At 43.8% G+C, this 24,181-nt stretch overlaps 6 protein-coding genes across 6 annotated transcripts; 1 reads left to right on the top strand and 5 right to left on the bottom strand.

Annotated features, from left to right (window-relative positions):
- Window positions 1-448: 448 nt before the first annotated feature.
- Window positions 449-5,060, bottom strand: EAF01_006180 (uncharacterized protein; the record flags this gene model as incomplete). The annotated part of the gene is made up of 3 exons (XM_038914434.1): window positions 449-478; window positions 543-4,281; window positions 4,396-5,060. 3 exons carry the CDS (start codon window positions 5,058-5,060, stop codon window positions 449-451), a joined length of 4,434 nt encoding a protein of 1,477 aa, XP_038770883.1.
- Window positions 5,061-6,481: 1,421 nt separating this feature from the next.
- EAF01_006179 (uncharacterized protein) lies at window positions 6,482-6,760 on the bottom strand (the record flags this gene model as incomplete). Its single annotated transcript, XM_038914433.1, has 2 exons — window positions 6,482-6,624; window positions 6,652-6,760. 2 exons carry the CDS (start codon window positions 6,758-6,760, stop codon window positions 6,482-6,484), a joined length of 252 nt encoding a protein of 83 aa, XP_038770882.1.
- Window positions 6,761-11,023: 4,263 nt separating this feature from the next.
- Window positions 11,024-13,065, top strand: EAF01_006178 (uncharacterized protein; the record flags this gene model as incomplete). Its single annotated transcript, XM_038914432.1, has 7 exons — window positions 11,024-11,176; window positions 11,334-11,370; window positions 11,497-11,570; window positions 11,672-11,995; window positions 12,382-12,449; window positions 12,476-12,606; window positions 12,668-13,065. 7 exons carry the CDS (start codon window positions 11,024-11,026, stop codon window positions 13,063-13,065), a joined length of 1,185 nt encoding a protein of 394 aa, XP_038770881.1.
- A 659-nt stretch (window positions 13,066-13,724) lies between these two features.
- Window positions 13,725-14,237, bottom strand: EAF01_006177 (uncharacterized protein; the record flags this gene model as incomplete). The annotated part of the gene is made up of 1 exon (XM_038914431.1): window positions 13,725-14,237. The coding sequence occupies one exon, from the start codon at window positions 14,235-14,237 to the stop codon at window positions 13,725-13,727; it is 513 nt and encodes a 170-aa protein (XP_038770880.1).
- Window positions 14,238-14,343: 106 nt separating this feature from the next.
- EAF01_006176 (uncharacterized protein) lies at window positions 14,344-15,149 on the bottom strand (the record flags this gene model as incomplete). The annotated part of the gene is made up of 2 exons (XM_038914430.1): window positions 14,344-14,959; window positions 15,013-15,149. The coding sequence occupies 2 exons, from the start codon at window positions 15,147-15,149 to the stop codon at window positions 14,344-14,346; spliced, it is 753 nt and encodes a 250-aa protein (XP_038770879.1).
- A 1,192-nt stretch (window positions 15,150-16,341) lies between these two features.
- Window positions 16,342-20,492, bottom strand: EAF01_006175 (uncharacterized protein; the record flags this gene model as incomplete). The annotated part of the gene is made up of 6 exons (XM_038914429.1): window positions 19,773-20,492; window positions 18,396-19,724; window positions 17,774-18,342; window positions 17,698-17,753; window positions 17,595-17,648; window positions 16,342-17,544 (listed from the first exon to the last, which is right to left on the bottom strand). The coding sequence occupies exons 1-6, from the start codon at window positions 20,351-20,353 to the stop codon at window positions 16,342-16,344; spliced, it is 3,792 nt and encodes a 1,263-aa protein (XP_038770878.1). The 5' UTR covers window positions 20,354-20,492.
- Window positions 20,493-24,181: the final 3,689 nt, after the last annotated feature.

Here is a 24,181-nt window from a genome sequence, read left to right as displayed (position 1 = left end):
CATTCTATTGAGACATGCAGATATATATACATAAATATACATCTTCAAATCCCTCTACTAGTACCTCATCCTCAAAAGTACATTAAAGTTAACTAGTTACTCATGAAGAATTTCCTCTCATCTCATATCCATCCATCTACATTCAAATCATACATTAAAAATCCAATTCCTCATCAACATAACCATGAAAATACTTTCCGTCTCTTTCCCCCTTCTCCCTTCCCATCTCATCTAAAAATCCAATCAATTATCCACCCTCTAAATAAAAAAAATTCACTCCGTAATCTATAAACCGCTATAAATACGCCCCAAATTTTATGCAAGAAACGAACGATTTTTGGTATCTAATAGCCATCAATGACAACCAAGAACATGTATATATGTACTATGTGCAAAATATTGTGGTATCGAAAAAAGTGATGCAACGCGATGTAAACCAATGCAATACTCAACGACGATTGAAGTTGAAGTATCTCGACTATTTGTATTGTCAGTAAATGTTTTTTTTTGAGAAGGTGAGAAAGAAAAAAGGGGTAACTCACAGCCAAGAAAAGAATAATCAAATTGCTTCCAATGAATGCCAAAAAGATACCCAAATCTCTCCATCTATTGCTAAAGTCCAATGCGAGTGGTTCGTAGAATTGTTCCCCATATTTATAGGCACAGTATTCACAGGCACTTGTCGCGTTGTTGACAATATATCCGAAACCTCCTCGTGAAAAGTAATTTTCCATGTACTTCCCGCATGTTTGACCTGCAGGAGCGGTGAAGTGATTTAGTTCTGAAGAAGTACATTTCACTTCTCGACCTTGGAGTTCGGTGACGACCATTCCACCAATGAGACGAGTGAAAGGATCGAGTTGGTAGAGCCATGCACGCCAGAACTTGGGAATTTGAGGCTTGGGAATGGTGACACCGCAGAAGAGAGCAAAGGTAATGATAAGGAAGGGGTTGACAAGGGCGGAGATATATGGAGAAGGGGTGAGAGCTGCGACCATTTGACCGAGGGTTACGGAAAAGAGTTCTGTGATGAGAATCATGAAGAATTGGTAACCGGCACGACTAGACGATGTCTGGAAACCAGGCATATAGTAAAGCGGAAGGAAGAAACCAACAGCGCAAAGAATGGAGTAAGGCATCTCAGCTACGACCAAAGATGATGCGAAGGCAAATTGACTGTACATCTTCGCAGAAGCTTCTCGGTAGTAGATCATACGAGATAAAGCGTATTTAGGTTCGACTTGAGCGAGAATGAGTGAGGGAAGAACGGTGACCTGGAAGATGACGAATACACGATATTGCAATGAAGACTTTGAATCATCGAGATTCAAATAAGCAAGACCAGTGATAACGGCGACGATGACGTGGTTGAAGAGACGAGTGAAACCGTAATTGGGAGATCTCCAGAAAGCCAAGTTGGTACGTGCTTGGACGATTCTCAATTGATGCAATAAAGGCGTGGCAAATTCTCTCTCGTCATCGTGGGTAGTTCCGCCAACCTCAGCGAGACGTTGTGTTTTCATTTGAGAAATACGATCCTTGATATTGGCAAGTTCAGGCGAGTCAGCAAAAATATCAGCCCAGTCACGATCTCCAATTCTGGCGGCTTGACCGGCACCAACAGCATCAAGCATCCACTCGGCAGGGTTAGCATCAGAAGGACAGTCAGCTCCGTGCCGGTGGAAGTAATCGAGGAGTACGTGAGCATCTTTTCCGATGTCACCAAAATAAACACATCTTCCTCCGCGTTGAAGAAGAAGCAATCGATCGAAGTTCTCGAATAATGCTGCGTTAGGTTGATGGATAGTACAGAGAATAGCCTGTCCAGCGTTTGCTAATTTCTTCAAGAAACGAACGATGTTGAAAGCACTTTGAGAGTCAAGACCCGAAGTAGGTTCATCCAAGAAAAGTAACAATTCAGGCTTGGCAGCCAATTCGACTCCGATAGTGACACGTTTTCGTTGTTCGACAGCAAGACCATTTTCAGGATCTCCAATAATGGCATCGGCCATATCTTCCATCTCAAGGAGACTAAGAATTTCCTCAACGTAGGCGTACTTTTCGGCTTGTGGAACGTGGAATGGTTGACGGAGATCGGCAGAGAATCGAAGTGCTTCACGGACAGTCGCAGTACCCTCGTGGACATCAAGTTGTTCGGCGTATGAAGTTCCTCTTTGGAAAGAGTTACCTGGCTTAATACCATCGACAAGGACATCACCAGAGATAACACCAATGTTCTTTCTTGAGGCCAAAACATCCAAGAGGGTTGTTTTTCCAGCACCTGAGGCTCCCATGAGTGCAGTCAATTCACCTGGTCGAACGTAACCGTAAATGTTGTTCAAAAGACGTAATTCTCCAGCTGGAGTTGGGACATCATAATTCAATCCTTCCCAAGTCAAGACAGCCTTTGAGCTGATGTTAATTTCCGAGCCTTCTCCGTCACTCTTTGTGGCACGACGTTGATCGCGCTTGACAGCCAATGCATTGTTGAGCTCCTCGCGTTCCTTGTTTGGCTTCTGATAAACTTTTGCAGCGTTTCCGCCGGCACCGAAAGACACCAACTCACCGAGGGTTGCATTTGTGAACAGGAAGCCGGCGATCAAAACGATGATGATACCGAAGTTTCTCCATAGTTCAGAAGGCTTGTAGGCAAATCCATGAGTGATATAGTCGCCACCAGAAACAATGTCTGATCCAGCAACACTGCCGGGCAGGGTACAAACTTGGTGCTGGAGGTTATCGTAACCTGGACCAGATGGCACAAGATAGGCACCAGTACAGGTCAAATTAAGACGGCTAAACTCGTTCTCCAGCAAAGCGGAAAATCCAAGACCCAGAGCATTAATCCAGTAAATCCATCTGATCCAGACCTTTTCACTTTGATATTGAATGAGATAACCGGATGTGATGACGAAAAAGGTAATAATCGTAGCGGCAAACTTGATCGCGTAATCAAAATCAGGGCAGAGACACCCGACTGTTCTAAAAAAGAGTGTCATGGCCAAGTAACCACTGAGAACGATAATGTAGAATGTGAAGAATGCACCAGCGTCTCTTACCAATCCGCACATGAAGTACACGATGATGGAGAAAATCAAAATCTGAGCGGCAGCGAAAGCAGTATCGACGATAATCTGAGCGATCCAGAGTGCGGATGGACGATGAAACGTGTACGACCTGTGCTTGTTCACAATAGGTCTGCCCATCATGGTAGATGCCAATTCTGAGAATGCTTGGAAAGCATTGAACAATAACGAAATGAAGAGTAAACCACCTCTGGTGAATGCTCCAGCAGAAGTCTTTGGCAAGTTAAGCCACACGGTACCCAATACAATAGCGACAGTAGTACTAGTAATCCAACCGACAATCAAAGAAAATTTGTCTTGCCACTTGATCAAATATTGTCTTTGCATCAAAGCCCAGATCTGCATGTAGTAAGGAATAGAATACACAGAAGATTTTGAAGCCCCCTTGCGTTTGCTATCAGCTATTGCAACCTCGAAGTCGTCATGGATTTGCTTGTCTGTGGCAACTTGTCTTTTATAAGCATCCATTTCCTCGCTCAAGCGAGTAGAGATCTTGGATTCCAAGAAAGCTTGGGCCAATGTCTCGGGACTATGTGGAGAGTCTGCAGCAGAGCGACCAGTTGCATACTCGCGCTCGAACTCATCGGTGCAACCTGTTAAGAAATCAGGTGTAGTTTGACGGGGCTTCTCCTTGAAGCCAAGACCTTCGAAATAGGCTCTAGCTTCAGATGTTGGTCCAAAGTAGACTTCTCTTCCGTTGTCAATAACCAAGACTTTGTCGAATTGCTTGTAGATGTTCTCACTTGCTTGATACAATGAAACAAAAGTTGTAGTCTTGTAGATGTTGGTCATAACACGAAGAGATTTCGCATAATCGAGGGCAGTCGAAGCGTCAAGTCCTCTTGTACTGTTATCCCAAGCGCATACAGTACCACTTGTGATCATCATTTCTGCAATGGACACACGCTTTCTCTCTCCACCAGATACACCTCTAACGAAGGCGTTTCCCACAATGGTGTTCCGGGTGTGACTGATGTTGAACATTCGAAGAAGCGTATCAATTACTTTTTCCTTGAAGTCGGCCTTCGACATTCCATGTGGGCGCTTTCCTGGCGTTTTGGTGTCGAGAGCGAAACCTAAGGTTTGGCCGACAGTAAGGGTTGGGTGATGAATATCGTCCTCTTGATTGTAGACAGCTTCTCCCCTGTATTTCTTCGAGAATTCTTCAGCGGTGAAAGGGCCATAAAGTATCTCACTAAATGACATTGTGAGCAAGTGTCTAATCATTTTTCAAAAGGAAAAAAAATTTGCATGTCGCAGTGAAATGCAATATGCAAAGCTTGGGAAATAAGGAAAAGAACACTCTTACCCATCAACACCATTGTATCCAAATCTTTGGTTTGCAATCACCTTCAAGAAAGTGGTGCAACCAGATCCAGGTCTTCCAAGCACAAGAACCATCTCTCCAGGTTTCATTACACCCCTGAAGTCTTGCAAAATCTTTGTTTCTCTGCCTTTCTTGCCTACACCAAATATATTCATTGCAGTCTCGACGACATTGAAGAAACTAACAAATGCATCTGGGAATGTCCTGACAAAATTCGATACACCTCCCGTTCCGCGAACGGTAAGTCCATCCCACACCACTCCGATATGTTTCGAACGAATGCCAGAATCTTCTTCTGCCTGTCTGTTACCTCGGAGGGTATTCTCCAAGTTGAATTGCTCCTCCTCGGCTTCGGCTTCGGACATGGAATCTGCTGACTTCTCCACGTCCTTCTCGTCGCCAGTCTTGGTCCTCGATCGTGCTCTGGATAATGCCTTGCTCTTGGTACTGATACCCGACAGCTCTCGCTGAAGTTGTGCAAACTCGGACTCGGCAGCTCTCACATCGATCCCCTGATTGGTACTGACGAAACCATTAGGGTTGGCGTTCCGTACATTCTCTCGTTGAATTTCGGCGTCTTCAATCGATGCGCGAGCAGTATTGGTGGTTGCGCTTAGAGACGGCGTCTCCTCCCTGTCTTTCTCCATGGTGGTGTGTATCAATGGTAAGGCTGGCTAAAATGCGTGTGATGTAACAAATGTGTGTAATCAAAATGATAATCACTGAGCCAAACAGTGAGTGTGATGTCCGCGTATGGACGAGATGTGAGGGAAGAGAAACAATTAGCAGTATTTAGAGATAGGTATAAATAATGTTGAAGGTTTTAAGGTTCAAAAATCTCGCAGGGACCTTCTTCATATATCTTAGGAACCTAACAGCAAAAGACTCGAGTCCCACTCGGAATTAATATCAGATTGTCAAGGTATCGATTAGCATTTTTCTGCATGGAAGGTTGAGGGCGCGTCCGCCGTGGCTAAGGATGAAATCCTTGTCGATCTCCTGCAATCTCATCTTGCCTTGCCCCCTTGGTGGGTGGATACAGAGTATGGAGGGGGGACCGTATATGCACGCGCGTGTGGAGTACTCTGTAGGAAAGTACCCCGGGCGGCGGGAAGGAGTCAATTTGCTCTCACCTGCGTAGAAGCATATTACTTACTGTACCCCAAGTTGACAAGCCACTGATGTCAGGATGAGAATCGGTCTGCTGTAGATTGGTGTCGTCGCGCCTCAGCATCTTGGGGTAGGTATTGGTAATGCCCCAATGCTCCAACGGTCGAACGCATACATAATTGACTTTCTTTGTATGCATCGATGTGACATTGTGAGTAGATGCGAGTCGATAGGAGTCGATAGGAGTCATGGACGGAGTGACGGTAAGTTGTGTTGCACGAGATACCTAGGGTAGCTGGAGCTACTAGATAGCTCCAGGATAGTTTAAGTTTAGTATGGAGGTGGAAGTGGGAAAGCAATGATCATCGCTAGCTTCCTGGGTCATATTAATCATACAGAGGAGGAGCGAGAGATAAAGATGCGCCACTTTTATCTCGATTGGGAGCGGTGGGAGAAGTTTTTGCTTGTTCCGGAACCCAATGTTTGCCGGTTCTGGTGGGGATTGGGAGTGTTTGACTCCGGGTTCCGATTAAAGCGGCGTGTATTTGATTTTGCCGGTAACTTTGAAGTTCGTACTTGCGGCAGTGGGTGGAATACGACCTAACCAATTGAAGTTTAGCCATGCGACCCATAATTGCTGGGAAGACCGTTGAGACAGCTCGATTAGTCAGCATGTCTCAACACCTTCACAGTAATGACTCGAAGCTGGAGTTAAGGACCTTGTTTTCTCGGAAATAGGACAACCGTCGAATGTCCGCTATGGATCCGCTATGGATCCGCTATGGATCCGCCACGATGAAGAATGGAGAAATATCCCTGACATCTGTCAATGTCACCCATACAGAGAAGGAAATTCGATCAAAGTTCCAATTGCGAGGTTATGAATTGCTGCACATTATCTACTGAGTTGATGCCTATCTCCCGTAGAACTCCTCTAGCTAGCTGGGCGCCTGGTAATTCATTGAGGGTTTGCTGCATCGGATGGCTTTGCAGCTATTGGTATTGATAACATAACCGTAGTAGCATTGTTCATTGCCAAGTCTATCTTAACAGACTGCCGGGTGGTAACAATCACTCCTTGAGTCCTTGAGTCCTTGAGTCCTTGACATATTGATGTCAGATGCATACCGCAACTGAAGCTTGGACATGGTAGCCAGCCGCCCGAAGATCTCCTAATCTGATTGTCTGAAGCCGAAGAAACTCGGTTTCCGCATTGCCAAGATGTTTCGTTGCCCATGTTTCGTTGCTTGTGTTTCGTACAATCTATTATTTGTCCACACCGTATTTGGCAGCTCGAGCCTCACGAACCTCACACGGTAGACGGTACGCGGTACACGGTACACCATCCATCGCAAGGGCTAGGCTAGCTTCCATTGTACCCCCTTCCGTCTCTGACTTTTTCGATACGGGTTGGGGTTGGAAAAGGAGTTCCCTCTCTCTAACCTCTGTTGGTGCATCAGGCGGATTTACGGAGTGAAAAAGGAACAAGTTGACATAATCCATAATCATTTATGGATCCCCAAGATTACCAATCTCACCATGGAGATTATCTTTATCAGCGATCTGATATCTGTGGAGAGATATCTCCACCGCATTGGTGGCTCGAAATATCCAAGAGCTTGCGAATTCCCACCCTTTTTATCAACAGAATCTCAACTGATTGATATATATGCGAAGGTGTTGAATCACTTGGATTGATTACTAACATCAACATCTTTATCGATAAAAGAAGCCTTGCCCCCCTCTATCAATCGGTGTTGTGAACAGCTTCACAATTTGCACTTGCGAGAACTTGGAAGTCTGCATCAAATCGGACTTGACATGAAAAGACGATGAAAAGAAACACCTTTCTTAGGATTCATCCAAATGTCACAATTGTCACGATCATTCGCGATCGACCAAAAATCGCTGGATTATATATATATCTATATATATCCAAAAAGCAAAGAGATTGTTGAAGCAATTTGTTTCAGTCATCTCAAAGTCGCAATGCTTCATTCTCCAACAGAATATTATAGGAAAGAGAACATTTTGACAAATAAGATATTGACATACCTTGATCTTCCATCTCAAATGTACACCCAAGCATTTCGAATTGTAGGTTATATCTCATTTTCAACTTTGTTGGAGCACAAACCTCCATATTTGAATATCGATGCAAAAGTTGCGGGATAATTTCAATGTCCTTGGGATAATCCATAAGTCCCGAGATAATCGCATGGAGAACATTTATTGTAGATCGCATATCTCAATACTCAAACTTTTGGTGAGGAGGTTCTCCATGGGCGGTGAATCTTTTTTACCTGGCATATCATTTTTGTGTGCTAGGCACATAAATTACTGCGCACACCATCATTTTCTCCACGGCCATTGTCGTATCATCTTCCTGTGTATAAAATGGATCATTTCGAGAGTTTTGCTTCGAAAGAAATGATCTCTCATGGGTATGATTCGAAGATGTTGCTACCATATGCACGATCCTGATTGACGCCACTACGCTTGATACTAAGCAAACGCTGGCCAATGTCTATTTGATCGTCGGATTCGTTTTCCCGTCTCTAGAACTCCAAGTGGCTTTACTAAAAGCAATTGGTCTGAATTGACCATCACAACGCACAACGTGGAGCAATGTAACATAAAGAATCCTACTGGAGTGATGCGCAAAGATCTTTTTTTCAAGTTCAACAGGAGGACCAGCTGGAGGATTGAATAAAAGCAAGCCTGGACTTGAATCTTCCACAAAGACAATCAGGGAAGAAACCACAGAGCTAGGCTTCAGAAAACACAACACAAAGCTATATTCTCATCCTTCCTACACCAAAAGCAGTATTCTCGATCCCTTAAGGGATACCCGCATATATCTCACTCCGCTGTCAACGCCCTAACGGACACCAACTTATTTGCCACGCCTTTCACAGACACAAACCGCTCGGTGTGCCAACTCAGTTTCAAATCCTTTGATTCATCCATAGCTTTGATATTTCAAATTTGCGCATGCATGGAAAACTTGAAAATCCGGAAGACATCCGATATACGTACTTGTACGACACGGGGATCGAACTTCTATTGCAATCGAGGATGTGAGTACATAGTTATACACAACTATAGCCAGCAAAACGTGATCTGCAGCTCGCGTGCATGGAAATTGCATGGTGGGTATGGCGATGCAAAGTAAGTACTCGACGGCGTGTCCGGTAGGGATCTATGTCCTCGGATCAGTAGTTGGGTTTTCAATAGGTACCTGGTGAATGAACGAACGGGTAGAACCTATAATCACGGGATTTGTTGACCGCCGAATTGGGGTGGTACGAGATTCCCTCCCGAGATGGTATGATGGAGTCGAAGAGAAATTACCGATTGCGTTTTGTCACTTCTATACCTGCCTAGGTAGGTACTCAATATTTTCCTGTACAGTATTGCAATTTGCAAGTTGCAAATCGGAAGAAATGTGTACTTCATTCGTTGGAGAGGAGAGGGATTTAGGATTTTTCATAAAATTATCTCAGGAATATAGTATACCTCTTTGAATTTCTCAAAGCTTGAAAATACACTTTCTGTACGACTTCACTTGCCACTCCTGGGTAGAAATCAGTCCACCCCAATATGAGGTACCAAGTACGCATCGTATCGTATCGTATCGTATCGTGTTGTGTTGTGTTGTGACTCGTGTCACAAAACTTGATAAGGGTGTTACATTACATTAGGTCCATGGACCTTGTATATAGGTATGTAATGTAGTACGGCCGATTGTACTATGTACTCCATATGTACATTCATCTATCCATCCTTTCTTTCGGCGCGCGACCCACTTCTTACTTCTTACTATTCATGATTGATATTTGAAGATTTCACGGTGAAATTATTTTTGCATTGTGGGTGGAGAGGGTGAGGAAGGGGTTTGTTTCTCGTCTCGAGATGTCTCCAGGTTGTGAATAAAGTGTTTCGATGGAGATTCTCACATGGGATTCTTTTTGTCTCGCTAGTGGGAATCGCGTGTAAAAATCAAATTGCTAGGTTATCAGATTGTTAAAATATCAAAATATCAAAATATCAATGCACAAACTCAAAATTATCGTAGGTACCTAGTAAATACATACTCAGTCAGTACCTACTACCCCAACACAATCCATCTGTACATCTGTACCACCTCTCTATGTAACCGAAATGACAGGCGGGAAATGCATCACCTTTCAAAGAACTTCCTAATCGAATAATAAATTCTCTTCAAATCAAATACTAAAATCTGAAAAGGCACAATGAAAATTCGAGTTTTCTTTCGTTCAAAATCAGAACTGTATATATTTAATACAATATGAAAAAGAGATTCGAATCATCGAAATCCTTCTGAATGGTACTCGGCTTCCCCCTTGTATCTCGGTTACGTAGAGCCCCTCTCCCCTTCTCGTCCCACACTCCCTCATTCGTGGTTCGTCAATATCCCCACGCATGCGTAACGCACATGAAAAGTATATGTGATACGTGTACGATATATCCCTTCTCTTCTGGTAGAGTCTAGGTCTAGGTCTTGTAACTTCGTCATCATTACTGCTTTGTATGCATTGTCTGTGGGTGTGGATGTAGGCTGCATGGTTCGCATTGTAGAAACGTTGTTGTAGGGATTGGGTATGAGTATTGAGATTTGAGACGCGAGATGGAGATGCGAGATTCGAGATTCGAGATTTGGAAGCTGGGGTTTGGGCTCGGGCTTGTGGTATGGAATGGGATGGGATGGGGTAGAGTAGTATAGGATTTACACTGAGAAAAAGCTTATTCGCTTGTTCGTGAAGGAACCGAGACTGGGATGGGGAATGGGGAATAAGATTGGGGTGCAAACTCCACACATACTGGGCTAGATTATGATACTGATACTGATACTGATTAGGTGGTTAGGTTAGGTTACCTTGATTCCTCTACAATTCCTATTTCTATTCCTCTTATACTTCCTAATAAGGATCAGGGGAGAGGGGGATCAAGGCAGGGAAGAGGAGAAAGGAGTTTGAGTTAGGTTAGGTTACGTAGGTAGGTAGGTAGGTAGGTAGTCTTAGCAAGGATTTAGCAAGGATTTAGCAAGAAGTTGGAAAATTGATATGGTAGGTATGTGGTGTGTGTAACATACTCAGAGGGATTTATTTATTGATTAATTTATTTCCCCACGGGGAGATCACCGGATTGTGGATTCTCAAGAGAATGAGAATGTATCCTGTTTTCATTTTGGAATACTGGTACTTGGACTTGATTTTTTGTGGTTCGAATATTTATATTTGCATTTGTATTTGTATCTTGTGTTATCACACGACACAAGATATCGACTCGTCTTCTTTTTCAATTTCTTCTTCTTTCTTTTCTTCTTCTTTTCCCTATTCCATTCCTTTACATACACTTACATCCTCATATCTACATACTCCTCCCTCTCCCCTTCTTCCCCCCCCCATCTCCCACACCAACAAAATAACCTTCCCGATCTTACAAACCAACAAAACATTCCCTCCCTCGAAAAAAGATGGCCGATCTACAAATCCACGCCAATCTCGCCATCGCCGCACCCGCCATCCTCATCCCCATCTGTACCGCCACAGTCGCATTGCGAGTGTACGCTCGTCATATAAAGAAAGTTGGGTTGGGCGCAGATGATTATCTGATTATGGGGGCGTTGGTATGTATTCCCTACCTTGGTGGATGTGGGTGTGCAGATGTGGATGTTTGAATTGAATTGGGGGGTTGAGCTGGGATTGGGAGATTGAGAGGGCGTGAGATGGATGAGTGGAATGCGGGATTGGGAGGGAAAGAGGCTGATAATGTGCTGTTTGTAGATTTTTGTGATTGGGATGGGGGTTGCTATTATTGCTGGTGAGAACATGATTTTCTTTTGTTCTTGTTTTGGGGGAGGAGGGGAATTGGGGATTGGGGATTAGGGATTGGGATTGGAGAATTGGGATAGAGGATACAAGAACTAATTTGTATTCCTATTGAAAGAGGTCGGACTCAAACAGCTTGGATATCCTGCATCGGCGCCATCGACTCGGATTGGGAAACCAGATTCAAATATCGTACGTCTAGTCATTCCTTCATTTCCCTCCCCATCCCCAATTCCCAATTCCCAATTCCCAATTCCCTCATTCTCATTCTCATTCTCACCCTCTCCCACTAGGCCTTCTGGCCCGGCGAGCTCCTCCAAATCCCCGCTCTCGGCTTCGTCAAACTCTCCCTCATCCTCTTCTACCGGCGCGTCTTCACCCGCAACGCCGCTCCCCGCTTCAACATCGTCACTTGGTTTATGATCCTCATCATCATCATCTGGACGCTCTCTTTCTTCTTCTCTATCCTTTTTATCTGTGGCACGGATTTTTCTGCCTATTGGACGAGTACTATTGTGGAGAAAGCACATTGTGTCGATACGGATATGTTGCATAATGCGTTTGCGATTAGTGACGTGGTGACGGATTTTGTGATTATCAGTTTGCCGGTTCCGATGGTATGTGTGTTTTTTGAGTTTTGAGTTTTGAGTTTTGGGCTTCTTGGGAAGGGAGAGGGAAAGGAGTCTCCCCTGAATAAGAAGCGATGCGTGAGAACGTGAAGCGTGCATCTATTTTCACTTTTCACTCTTCACTCCAATTTTCTTCACACACATTTCATTTTCTAAATCACTTCCACAGCGGCCGATTTCTCCGGACAAACAAAAGTTTTGTTGCACGTCTGAATAATTAATTATCGTGAATTTGTTCAATTGAATTTTGCAATTGAATGCGACACACTTACTAGCAGTTTGGCGCATTCTCGTCGCAATCCACGAATTGTTTTGATTTCCTTTCGTCTCTTCTCACTAATAATCTAGTCTCAATTTACTGACTACCTATATAGATCTTCGGATTACATCTTACTGTTGCTCGAAAAATAGGTATACTAGCCATCTTCTCCTTGGGAGCGCTGTAAGTTGAACTTCTACCTGCATTAGCACGCTCTTCCCACTTAAACAGATCCGACTGACAATAAAACCCCAAAGCACAATCGCGGCATCAATCGTTCGAATGATAGTATTCATCCAAGCCACCGCCGTGAACTACGACCCCCACGCTGATTTCGAATGTAAACTTCCCGTCCTTTCTTCTCCCTCTCTTCGCCAAACCCAGACTAACCCTCCCCCCAGTCATCTGCACCTCCGGCCTCTACTGGTCCCTCATCGAATCCAGCCTCGGCGTCATCGCCGCCTGTCTCCCCGCGCAATACGGACTCCTCAACACCCCCGGCGTGCAATCACTGGTCGCCTCCGTCCAATCCGCTATCTCCCTGCGTTCCATACGTTCCACCTCGCAACATCCTAGTCAGTGCGACGCACATGATTCGCAGCGCAATGTATATGGTAATATGGATACGAAGATGGAACCCTGGAACGCGGCCCATGGAAGCGAGACGCAGAATATTGTTGCGCATGCGGAGGGACCGGCAAGGTATGAGAGGGAGGGGGGGGTGGAGGAAGGAGGGTTGAGGGGGAAGAGGGGGATTGTGGTGACGAATAGTTTTGAGAGTAGGGAGGGGTTGGCGTAGGGTTGGGTTGGGGTGGGTGGAGATTTTAGGATGGAGAGATTGGATTGGGGATTAGAGGTTGGGTGTTGAAGCGATCTAATTTGGGTGGCTTGAGTTAAGTTGGAAGTGCGACTTTCGCGCTAGGATATTCGTGTTGCGATTAAGAGAAGGAGAAAATTGTTGTTGTTTTGATGCGAGAATGTACTGTATGGTTATTTTTCGAATAGACCATTGATGTTTGATTCCTGTTTTTCTCAGTATGAAAGAAAGGAATTCGGTATGTAAGCTATCTGACAATCCGAAAATTATTGTCAATCTGAAGTTCATTAGACTTTGAATTTTCGAATAGCCTTCGTAATGTTTGTAAATTGATTACTTGGCAGGTTCGATAATCTGAACGATACCATCGTCATTTGACTTCTACATTCACAAACCTCTCATTATCCATTTTTAGTATGAACTACCCAACACGCTCAACGGAAAAGATCTCACACTGGAAAGTATTGTAAAAAACATCGCTTATTGTTACTTCGCTAAGATCAAGAAGAGTTGGACCCACTTCATCCTCAATATTCTCTCACATCCCCCAATGTCATTATTCCTCAAGGCCAGCCTCGAAAATCGGACCAGCATCCATTGTGAAATAGAGAGAGCAGTCCAGGTACCCCTAGGTTTCTTATCTAAATCTCTATCTCCTCATCACCATTTCCCTCAACATACAACCTTTTCACCAAAATTCTCATTCTCCTCTCTGCTTCCTCAACTTCCATCGTCTCTTCTTCCTTCGTATCTTTCTTTTCATCCACATTATCCAAGTTCACATCCTTTTTCTCTTGACTGCAGTCCTTCTCTCCTTGTCCCACGCTGCTTCGCACCTCCTGGCCAACACTTGTTTTCTCCTCTATAGATTCATCCTGACTACTTGACATGAACCTCTCCGAAAGGTCAATATCCTGAACCTTAAGCACAACAACCCATTCTACCTTCTCTGCCTCCAACCACCACTCAATCTTCTTTCCCTCTCTCCACCACCCTTTCCCTTTGAAATCTTTTACCTTTTTCCACCACTTTCTCCTACCGAATTCCATGACCCTCTTCATCTTCAAACTCTCCTCTAAACCCATAATCCTCGGACCATCAAAAAGTCCACTTGGCTCTCTCGCCTCAATCGCTTCGACCGTGTATCTTCGCATGATATCATCAGTATAAAAAACATCATGACCCCCTCCACACAGATGGAAAAGTGTTTTTTTCCGCTTTCTCTCCCAGCCTAGTGATAATATCCCTCAAACAACCCTCTCATATTCGTCCCTCCACATCTTCTCCTGCTTTGATTTCCATCCTCATGCCACATCCATTCATTTTTCTCCTTGTTACATCTTGAAATCTCTGTCTGATTCCCAAAATCTCGGCGGGATGTAATATATCAGACGATGATGACCATTCCTTCATAATGTATTCTGGTCTGCCTGGCCAGAGCTTGAGGTCGCACCAAAGCCATGTCCACCAATTTTGCTCTTTATGGGCAGGTACATGGTGGAGAGTCCATGTCTCGTAGTGGATTTTGTTTCCCGTATTCTTTTCCGGGTTGGTTGAAGTTGTATCATTTACTGCAGTTTTTACGGAGGCAAGGGAAGGTGTGTATTGAGGTGGTGCTTTGGAATGAGGATGATGAGGAGCGATAGGTTTATCGTTGGTCTCTCCCGTCCTGTCGACGAGTTTCTCATCGCATTCCTTCGCTGGTGTTTCATGCCCTTTTCCTGGAACAACAATCAAGGCAAGATATTGTTGATAGCCAATCGGATCAAGACGTTCATATGTCTTTTCCAACTCACTGACTAGATCTGGTGAGATGTATAAAACAGACGGTCTTGGGTAAAATGGATAATTTTCTCTACAAGTCTTGTTTCCGGGCCTACAGGAGGTTCATTCCAGAACATGCAAGTATGAAAGTGAAAATAGACATACCCAAAAGCTTTCAAACATCGTACCCCTTTAACGAGCACCAGGCATAAGTCGCACATGCTATCCAGATTCTCGGAAAATCCTTCTATCTGAATTGGGAGTCTGATCATCTTCCATGGTTCTAACCAATGCCACCACATTCTTGCCGCAACTTACCACGGCCTTGAATTCTCCGACCAATGGCTCCCAGACTTCCTTGTTGAATGTTGTTTCTTCTGATTCCAAAAGGTTTATGATTATAATCATAAGACTCAAACTTTCAAACAAACCCAAGAATTGCTCTCGCTCATCTGGCAAGTTGACCTAAAGAAACCTCGCCGCAAGAGTGCCGATAACTTTTACCAGCTCGTGAAGAAATGTAGATACAGAAGTATTGGATGGAGAGATTTGGAAAGGACTTGTCGGAGAAGAAGATAAATCGCCATTGTTTGCCATTGCTGCAGAGGAAGGCAAATGGCCAGAGTCTGACGAAACTACTTCGTCAGAAGAGGAAGCCACACTTATGACCTATTGATTCCAGATATTTTGGCTTCAACTATCAAGTATAGTATCGTTATTTCGTGATGATACCCTGATATTCCGTCGCCAAAGAACAAAACAACTCCAGAAACCCAGAAACCCAGAAACTAAGATCCTCTTAACCTTCCTTCCACACACACCAGCTAAGAAAGCACGCTAGAGAATCATGCCATCAAAAATGGCAGGATTCAAAAATCATGTAACAAACAAACAGTGAATACACCTAACAGAGTGCCTCGGCAGATTACCTCTACAACTAACAAGAATCACAGATCCACCTGGGCACTAACACATATACCATTAAAATAAGGCTGAGCAAGACCCATCTCAACCATTGCCCCACATATGATCCTTATAACACGCTTACCCCCGAAGGATCTTGACTAGGATTTGAAGTTAGAATGGTAGCGATGAATTTATATTTCTTCATTGTTAATACATTAATTCGTCTTAGAAAAGAGGGTAGGATATTTCCAGCTTATTGATTGCCACTACTGAAATATATAAAACACGGGAACTGACTGGCATGTATATATCATTTGAATATTGATGACCACGAATGGGTAATTTCCAAGTCCCAACTTTGGGAGGAGACATAAATTTCGGCGAAATCAGTCACAGTTAGATTCAGAGGCGGGAAATTAATGAGTTTCTCGTCCATAACGCTGAAAAGTAATGTATTTTTCGCTAAACCTAACAAGTACACCGCTAATGGCTATAATTCCATCAAATGCATTACCTATAGCCCATTTTTATCTACCATGCTTTCCATTAATTTCTATCAACCCCCATTCTAATTGCAGTATGTATCAATCATTTAGTAGGCTCCAAGGCCTGCCACCCCCCAATATCATCGTTATCGCCCAACAAGTCAAGTGGTCTTTTCGGCAACTCTGGCTTTGCCCCTTCATCGTCCAGCTTTCTTCCAGGTCTTCGAGGTTGTGGTGGCGGGGGTGGTTCCAAACTGCTTTTATCTATACCAGAAGTAGCTCTCCGAGTAGGCGGCGAGAAATCTCTATATGCACCAGGCATAGGTGGCGGATCTTTCGATCTTGGAGCCAACGAAGAAGTTGAGAGGGTAGGTGAAACGGAAGTAGATGCTAAATGTACAGGTTTTCTTGGAAGAGGCGGTGCTTTCTTGTACGATGAGCGTGTTGTTTCGGTGGATGCGCGGCGTGTAAGTTGAGGTGGGGGGAGGACTGGTTTTGCTATTGTGGTCGGGGTCGGAGTCGAGAGTTTGCTCGCTACTAGCTGTGGTGGAGGAAGTACTGCTTTTGCAGACAGAGTTGGAGTTGAGGAATTACCCTTTATTGGATTTCCAAGTCTGCCTTGGGAACTAGGGAGAGAAGAAGAATCAAAAGGAGGCGGAAGCTTTCGTAGTACACTGCCATTTCTTACCACAGGTGCCGGTGGAAGAGACATTCTCTGTGAACTATTCCGTGAAGACATGCCAGGTCTTGAAACCTTGACCCAGTCAGGTTCATCGCTCACACTCCACGGGTTGCTCGGTCTCCTTGGATTTGGTATCACGTCCTTTGAATTGCTCGGCGGTTGGACTTGGCTCTTCGCAAGCTTCCCTCCGTCAAGCCACCATTTTCTCTCACTCGAGCTTGCAGGTGGTAAACCAGGCTCTAGGCTCTCGAATCCAATCAAGTCCTCGTCGTCAGTTCCATCCAATTTTGAACTAGCTGTTGCGCCGCCAATCTCCTCTCTCCTCCTATTGTAAATGCTTCTACTGAGAGAATCACGGATAGCGTCGTCTATGACACTCACAGTGCACTGGAAATTTGCATATACAGGTCTGTGGTCGGAAAACCGTAGGGGCGCGGTGTTGTAATTAATTTGACGTAAATTGCTACCTTTCCGTAGGATTCGATCGGTCCATGCCGGAATTCTGGCCTTTTCACTAGTATCGTATGTATCGGTACCAATGTCAAATTTATATGTTGGCATAAAAGTGATCCTGGACTCGGAATAGTATTGAAATGTTAGACCAGCTACCATTTGGAGGTTTAACTATGCTGCTGTTAGCGGGCTTCCAGTTTGTTCTGAGCGGCGGAACTCACCTGATCATTTTCGTATAAAGTCTCCAAGTCGCCCATTTTTATGAGTTGCTTCACCTAAAAGCATGTCAGAATCAATGTCGAGCTTGTAGAAAAGTTTACTCACCCGCTCAGGTCCAAGTCCTATCCGATAATTGAAGTCGCCCATCCAAATAACCGTATCTGTAATAGTATTAGTGGACAATTCTTTACAATCATTTGGATCAACTTTCCATGATCATCTATGCCCCGGTTTCTTTGAAACCTCAATCCTTTGTGGATGGTGTGATAATCCTTATTACGGTCTGCATAGTTACTAAACCCAGCAGCTAGATGTGCAGTCACAAAGCAAATCTGAGTATTTGCATAATCCATGCGGATTGAAACAGCGCCTTTGTTGCCAGCCATCCCAGACATTCCAGTCTTCTTGACGCTGCCTTCAACGTTCTTGATATTTGGCAAAACTGAAGCTTTAACGAATACACATAGGGCAGCTCCCACAAGCTGACCACTTCGTAGCAGCACGTAGTGATCTTGACCAGCTGCACGAGCATGTCTGTTTAAAGTCTTTCGCACGGCTTTTTCCCATGCTTGTTTTATTGTTGGATCACTATTCATAATTTGCTGGGGGCTCAATTCCACTATTTCTTGGAAGCCGACCACTACTATTTCAGGATGCTGCTGTGATTTTTCGAGCTCAGGACATAACCACAAAGCCAAGTCTTCTTCTATACCAGATGTGCGCCCATTAAGATTGAAACTTCCAGCCCATCTAAAGCGTCAAATTAGCATATGGTGCGACAATCAAAAGGATAGTAGACTTACATGTTTATCACCTCAGAAGATTGGAACTCCGAGCTACGTTTGTTTAGCTCAGCCGTCACGTAGTCATTAATGGGATCGAACAAATGCACAGGCACTTGTCCCACAAGTCTGCCCAAGAGTACATCAATAGTGTTTTGTCGTCCCTTGTCCACAAAATTGTTCATGTATAACCGGGTAGCACTCTTTCGTGCATCGGCGAATACACCGGAGAGAGTCTGCTTATTAAATCTCGTGTACGATGATTTGAGAGCTCCTGTACCTGCATATATTCGTGAAAGAGCATCGCCATTATCAGCCCACATTGTTGAGTGACGCATCCAAAACTCGGAAGTGCCTCTAGCCCCCCTATGCAAAAGAAACGACTCTACTGCCATTTGAGATATGATAGTTTGAATAAGATTCGTCCTGTCCAAGCAGTCGAGGCAGTTGGTTCTAAATACGCCTTCTTGTTGTAATACGACCACTGTTCTTCGGGGTTGGTTCTCAGGAACATCTTCCGTGTCATCAATTTCTTCAGACAGATAATATGCAAAGCCATCTGCTGAGTTCTCAATTATACTTCGAATCATGCTAGCTGCCTGGTAACCTTGAGGTCCCTTCGTCTCGGCGTGAAAATCATATTCTGTGACCCTCAACAATTGATGATCTTTGGCGTTCTCTTCTGTTTTGTTCAATGACGAATGATTAATTCCATATTGATAACAAGCAGTAATTTCAGCTTCAGCTGGTTTGGTTTCACTGAGCAGATTGACCACATGAACTGCGCCGTAGTTACGCTCCAATTCCTCAAAGTGTTTGTCAAAAGCTGGCTGAGTACCCTGAGGAGATCTAGTTACAGTAACCTTTTGTTGGCCTGGAAGTAAACCAGGTGCCTGCTCGAAAAATATCGGGGCACTTCCTCTTATTTGGGCATATGAAAAGCATATGCCAGCTGGTTTTTCGTCTGCTTGTTCTGAAGAATATTTTACATTGGCAGAGGGGCTCCAGTAAACTGTTTCTGATTCGACGAAGTTTGCGACATTTCCATCATCATCAATTCCTCGAGCATTAAACCTTGTGCCGGCTCGTTTACACGATAATCGGGATATTAATGTAAGAGACGAGGGGAGGCCTGATCTTGAGGTTCGTAAAGGATCTGAAGCAGGAGGTATAGTATTCGTCTGAACATGACCGCGAATCGCAGATATAAGAATACCAGATTTGTCCAAGGCGTCTCTTTCACGCACCACAAGGCGAGATCGGAATTTTCCCAGGGAACCAATCATATATGAATTCCATAGGAAAGAGTCGTCGAAACTCTCAACATCGTTTGCTGTTGCATCTGTAGATCTGCAATGTATAAGAGTTTGACATCGTGGGTATGTAAACTTTGCTTACCGGTCTTGCAATCGATTCGTAAGGTCGAAATTTGTGCTATAATAGAAGGTTCCATCTGCCAATAGCCTCTGCAGCTCAGCACATGGGTGCTCCACGATTGGGTCCCGTCGACTCAAATTTTGGCCATATGTGTTCTCCGCGTTGTAATTATAGGGATCCAAATCGTTCATAAAAGTGTTGTCGTACTCCGCATTGTTCAAGCAATGGAATTCTACCCCTATAATCTTTTCAACGGTTTCTCTAGGCCTCACCTGTGCCACTATAGTCCTTGCTGTTATTACGCAAAGGAAGATATCATTGCTGACGGTAATTAACCCAAGTGTACCATGGACTGGCATAAGACTCAACGTCCGGTAATCGCTGAGATCAACCGACGAGACATCTGCGAACTCTACCATGCACTTGGGAGCTGTAACTCCGTCGGCAGATGCACGCGGATGTACTGGATGAATGGGATTGGGCAATCCATTGCCCAAAGATTCATTCGTAGAAGGACTATGGCGGAAAATAAGAGTGTGGGTAGGCGTCACAAGGGCAATTGAGCGATGGGGATATTCGCGGAGAAGAACGCGAATAGACATAATTGAAAGCTGATGAATGAAATTGGTTCAAGTACTAATACTGAGTAGCATTTTGATATCTGGCGATATCATGAAATCATTGCTGTTTGGATGTACGATACACCAAGAACGACTCTCTCGGAGATCTTAATAATGAAGCTTTGGCTTGTGCTCAGCAGCAATTGCCCATTAATTAAAATCTTGCATGCCCGAGAAATCGTGTGATTATGTAATTGCTTCTACTACATGGTGATCACGTGAGACAGAGTTGGAAATTCCACTTGACCGTTTCGTTGTTTCTTCGACACTTTCAAAAGTCCTCATTGCCAGAGCTGTTGCTCCAGCACCTTTTCAAGAATGGATCAAGGAATGGTAACTTATAAGAGGATCAAACTGGGTTGGTTCTCTTGGAAACAAATCCAGGCTTGAGGCTGTGGTGCTAGCAGTGCTATATCTCAGAAAACCTAAAACTCGCCTTCGCCACAACTTACCTACACTACCTGAAAGACTTGAAAAGTTGAGTTACATGGCTCACGGACATGTTATAGAATTTGTATCCACGTGCATGAGTGTAGTACTCAAAGCTGGGTTCTTTGCAATTTGTACGAGCTGTGATGTCCGAGAGTTTGGAATTCACCGAGTCTTGTGGTCGGGCTGAAGTTAATACCGATCCATTGACAATGAGCTCTTCAAGCCACCTGATGAGCCAAGCAAGTTAAGCTTTTTGTTTTGCCAATAGCTATGCTACCTTTTCTGTACCGCGCCCTTCATGTCCAACTCCGCACTCTTTCACCATCAACATCAAATAAAGCAAAGTGTTCCTAAGGCAGACAAATTAGCCCTGCTGTAATGCCGTCGCCCACTCTTCTAAACGGAGCTGCAAGATCGTCAATTTCCTTCGGAGATCTTTGTGGGCTTGTGCTTTGAAACAATTCGTGGGGGGTGCATGTTGGGGAAAATGAAATAAACGTCCCTGCTTGTCCAATCCAAACGGTGGCTGAAGTTGTATATATACGAACTCTCCATGTCAGTGGTATCGAGGCTCGGAAAGAAAGCAACATTGATTCCACAATACGAGCATGTTGAGACGGAAAGGGAGAAACTTCACGTATTGTAACATATAGTACAACATTGTTGGTATCCTCGTCGCAGGTCAGAGATTTGATTTGAACTTGATATCCGTAAGCCATTGACAAGTCCCAGCCACGACTTCCTCGGAATCCCTCATGCCGAACTTTTCATTAGGCATTCATGTAGTACTGAAATAATAACCCATTATCATACTACCATTGTGCTAGAAGAGGTCTGCTTTCTGAGATGTGTACATCCATCACTACCGGTATAACAATCGAATTCTTGATCTCTGATTGTGTAAGAAATATACATAATGGAAGAGGCGTTTTGGCGCCTAGTGTTACCGCTACAGTGCTGACACTTGCTGACGACGTAGGAATGTTGTCTGAAGATTGATGCAATATTATCTTTGGTGGTGCTAGGCATTTTCTGCACGTCTCTTTAATGGGAATGAATGAAGAATGTCTAAATGGAAACCGGAGAACCTTATGAATATGCCAAGATATTGAAGAAAATTATTGAAATTATATGAGCGATACCCTCATTGACGTAATGCATCGTGAATAACATCTACTTAGATAGATTGAGGAATTTAGTGAAACTCATGGAGTGGTTGACAGAATGACAAAGTCACAAAGTCTTGAAGGTTCGTAAAAGTGGCAAGGAGATTATGAGTTTCTTTAGGAGCCTACTCCGTTCGGCTGTACCCCTTCATTTTGTGATGCTCGTATTTTCGAACATCTTTCGTTGTAAAATCAGAATAATTTTTTCCTTGAGTGACGATTAATTTTCTTCAATACTAGATATGAGCTCATACATATCAGTATACGAATAGTCAATCCATTCGATTTCATTGAACAATCAGTATATATTCTTGCTTCGGAGAATTCAGTACGTGAAGCCTTAAATCTAGAACAGGAGAAAGTATCAATTGTGGTGGAGAATTTATTTGCTGGGTGCACCGATGATGGTGTGACCTAGCAAATCATAACTCTTTGAGTTAAGGGCTAATTCCAAAAAGATCGTTCTAGATGTCTTACTATGATGTACTTGGGTAAGGGATTAACATGATGCAAACAAACTACTCGCGGCACTTTGATAAAATAATTGGCCAATCAAAACAGGATTTTCAATCCTTCAACTTTTTCATTTGGAGCTGAAAATAGACCGTTATTGGTCTTATTGTAATCCGCGGTTGAAAAGTGCAAAGTCTTTCGTTTCACACTGAATTCGACATCGTGTATTGGTCTTTAGGAGCGAATTATGTGAACAGGCAATGAACAATGGGAGTAAGGCGACGAACCAGTATACATTCATGCATGAGTAGGGAATGATGACGACTTCTTGACAAGACTCAAGAGTGAGACGCAGCGAGTTGATCAAACGGAGAAGGGTCGGATATCGGATATTCATACTCCGTATATGTCGTACAGAGCAGCCTATTGGGGTAATATGAAGCTTTATATTTTCATCTTAAAGCTAATCGCGGAGAACAAAAGTCGATCTCATACTACCGATCCCGATAATCTAGATACTGTTCAATGTACCTGAGCTACGACCGTTGACATCGGAGCTACTGCTTTTGATGTGGATTCTCACACTAATACTTACTTGATACCTACTTATTACTACTTCGTACTTTCTCTACAGTGTACGGATATCGGCACCAGTTAGTATTTTGGGAATATCAAACACTTAAGAATCAAACTACTAACTTATGGAGAACATTTTCGATCTTGAATTAGTCATCATGGTCTTTACGCAAGGAGTAAGTAAAGATCTTCTCCAGGCTTGCTTATCCAGTGACTACCCGCTCCACGCCGCTCCACAAAATTTCGAATTAGACCCGGCTAGATCTTTCCTAAAGAATCCCTAGACCAAGAAGCGTATCTCGATTCTCCAAGCACAGCTCCTAGAACTTCACCTTAATCACTTGCTACCCGCACTACCCTGAGTTTTCACTATCCTCACGACCTATGGTAATAGGCTTACTATTTACACTATTCATACTGTTTCTCGGCTCACTCACTCCTCTTACTACTTTCACTCTAGATTTCACTGCTCTGAAGTCTGAGCCTTGTAAATTCATTCCTATTTTCTTTTCAATTCTCATTATTGTTGATTTCCAGAGTATATCATTTAGACTTATACCGTTTTTACCTTCCATATCACGGCAAGAGTATCGCATGTCTGCCCTCAACCTAAGTCAAACTCCCCGCCAATGGTTATTTTGATGTCGAAACTCTATGCTCTGGAAATCAATTCAATGCTTTTTGATCAACAGTGTCCACTACGACAGGCCCCAGTGCGGTAACTGCCAGTAATCCGACCGAGACTCATCCAGTCCATTTACCAGTTTCAATGTTTGTTTAAACTTTTTGCATCCAGACTCTCCAGCCCTCTAGACCCTCTATTCGCTCGCTCGTCCCAAGTACAAGCTCTCCCCCCTCATCCATCATCAGAATTCTAGTTAGAATATTTCTAACCTTCTGTCATTGAGCAGGAGTCTAGAATCAGTTCGCGCATAATTCCATACTTCTAATTACCGGGGTTTCCATACCGTCAATTAACTTGTCACTTGCTCATCCATTATTTTCTCGTCGATCAACAGAGAAAGCCCCACTATTGGATGTGGTGCCAATCTCATACGAGTACTTTGGCAACTTTGTGCTCTTTCGAAAACATACCTCTTACCAAGTCCATTGTGTGTTGTCGACAACGACTTTCGGTTCGACCATTTGGCTAAGGCAGGCAACTTGCGAGTGTCCTGACTAA

Source organism: Botrytis porri, assembly GCF_014898465.1.
Source record: "Botrytis porri strain MUCL 3234 chromosome Unknown BPOR_007, whole genome shotgun sequence".
NCBI classification, from domain to species: Eukaryota; Fungi; Ascomycota; class Leotiomycetes; order Helotiales; family Sclerotiniaceae; genus Botrytis; species Botrytis porri.
This window is presented reverse-complemented; position numbering and strand designations above follow the sequence as displayed.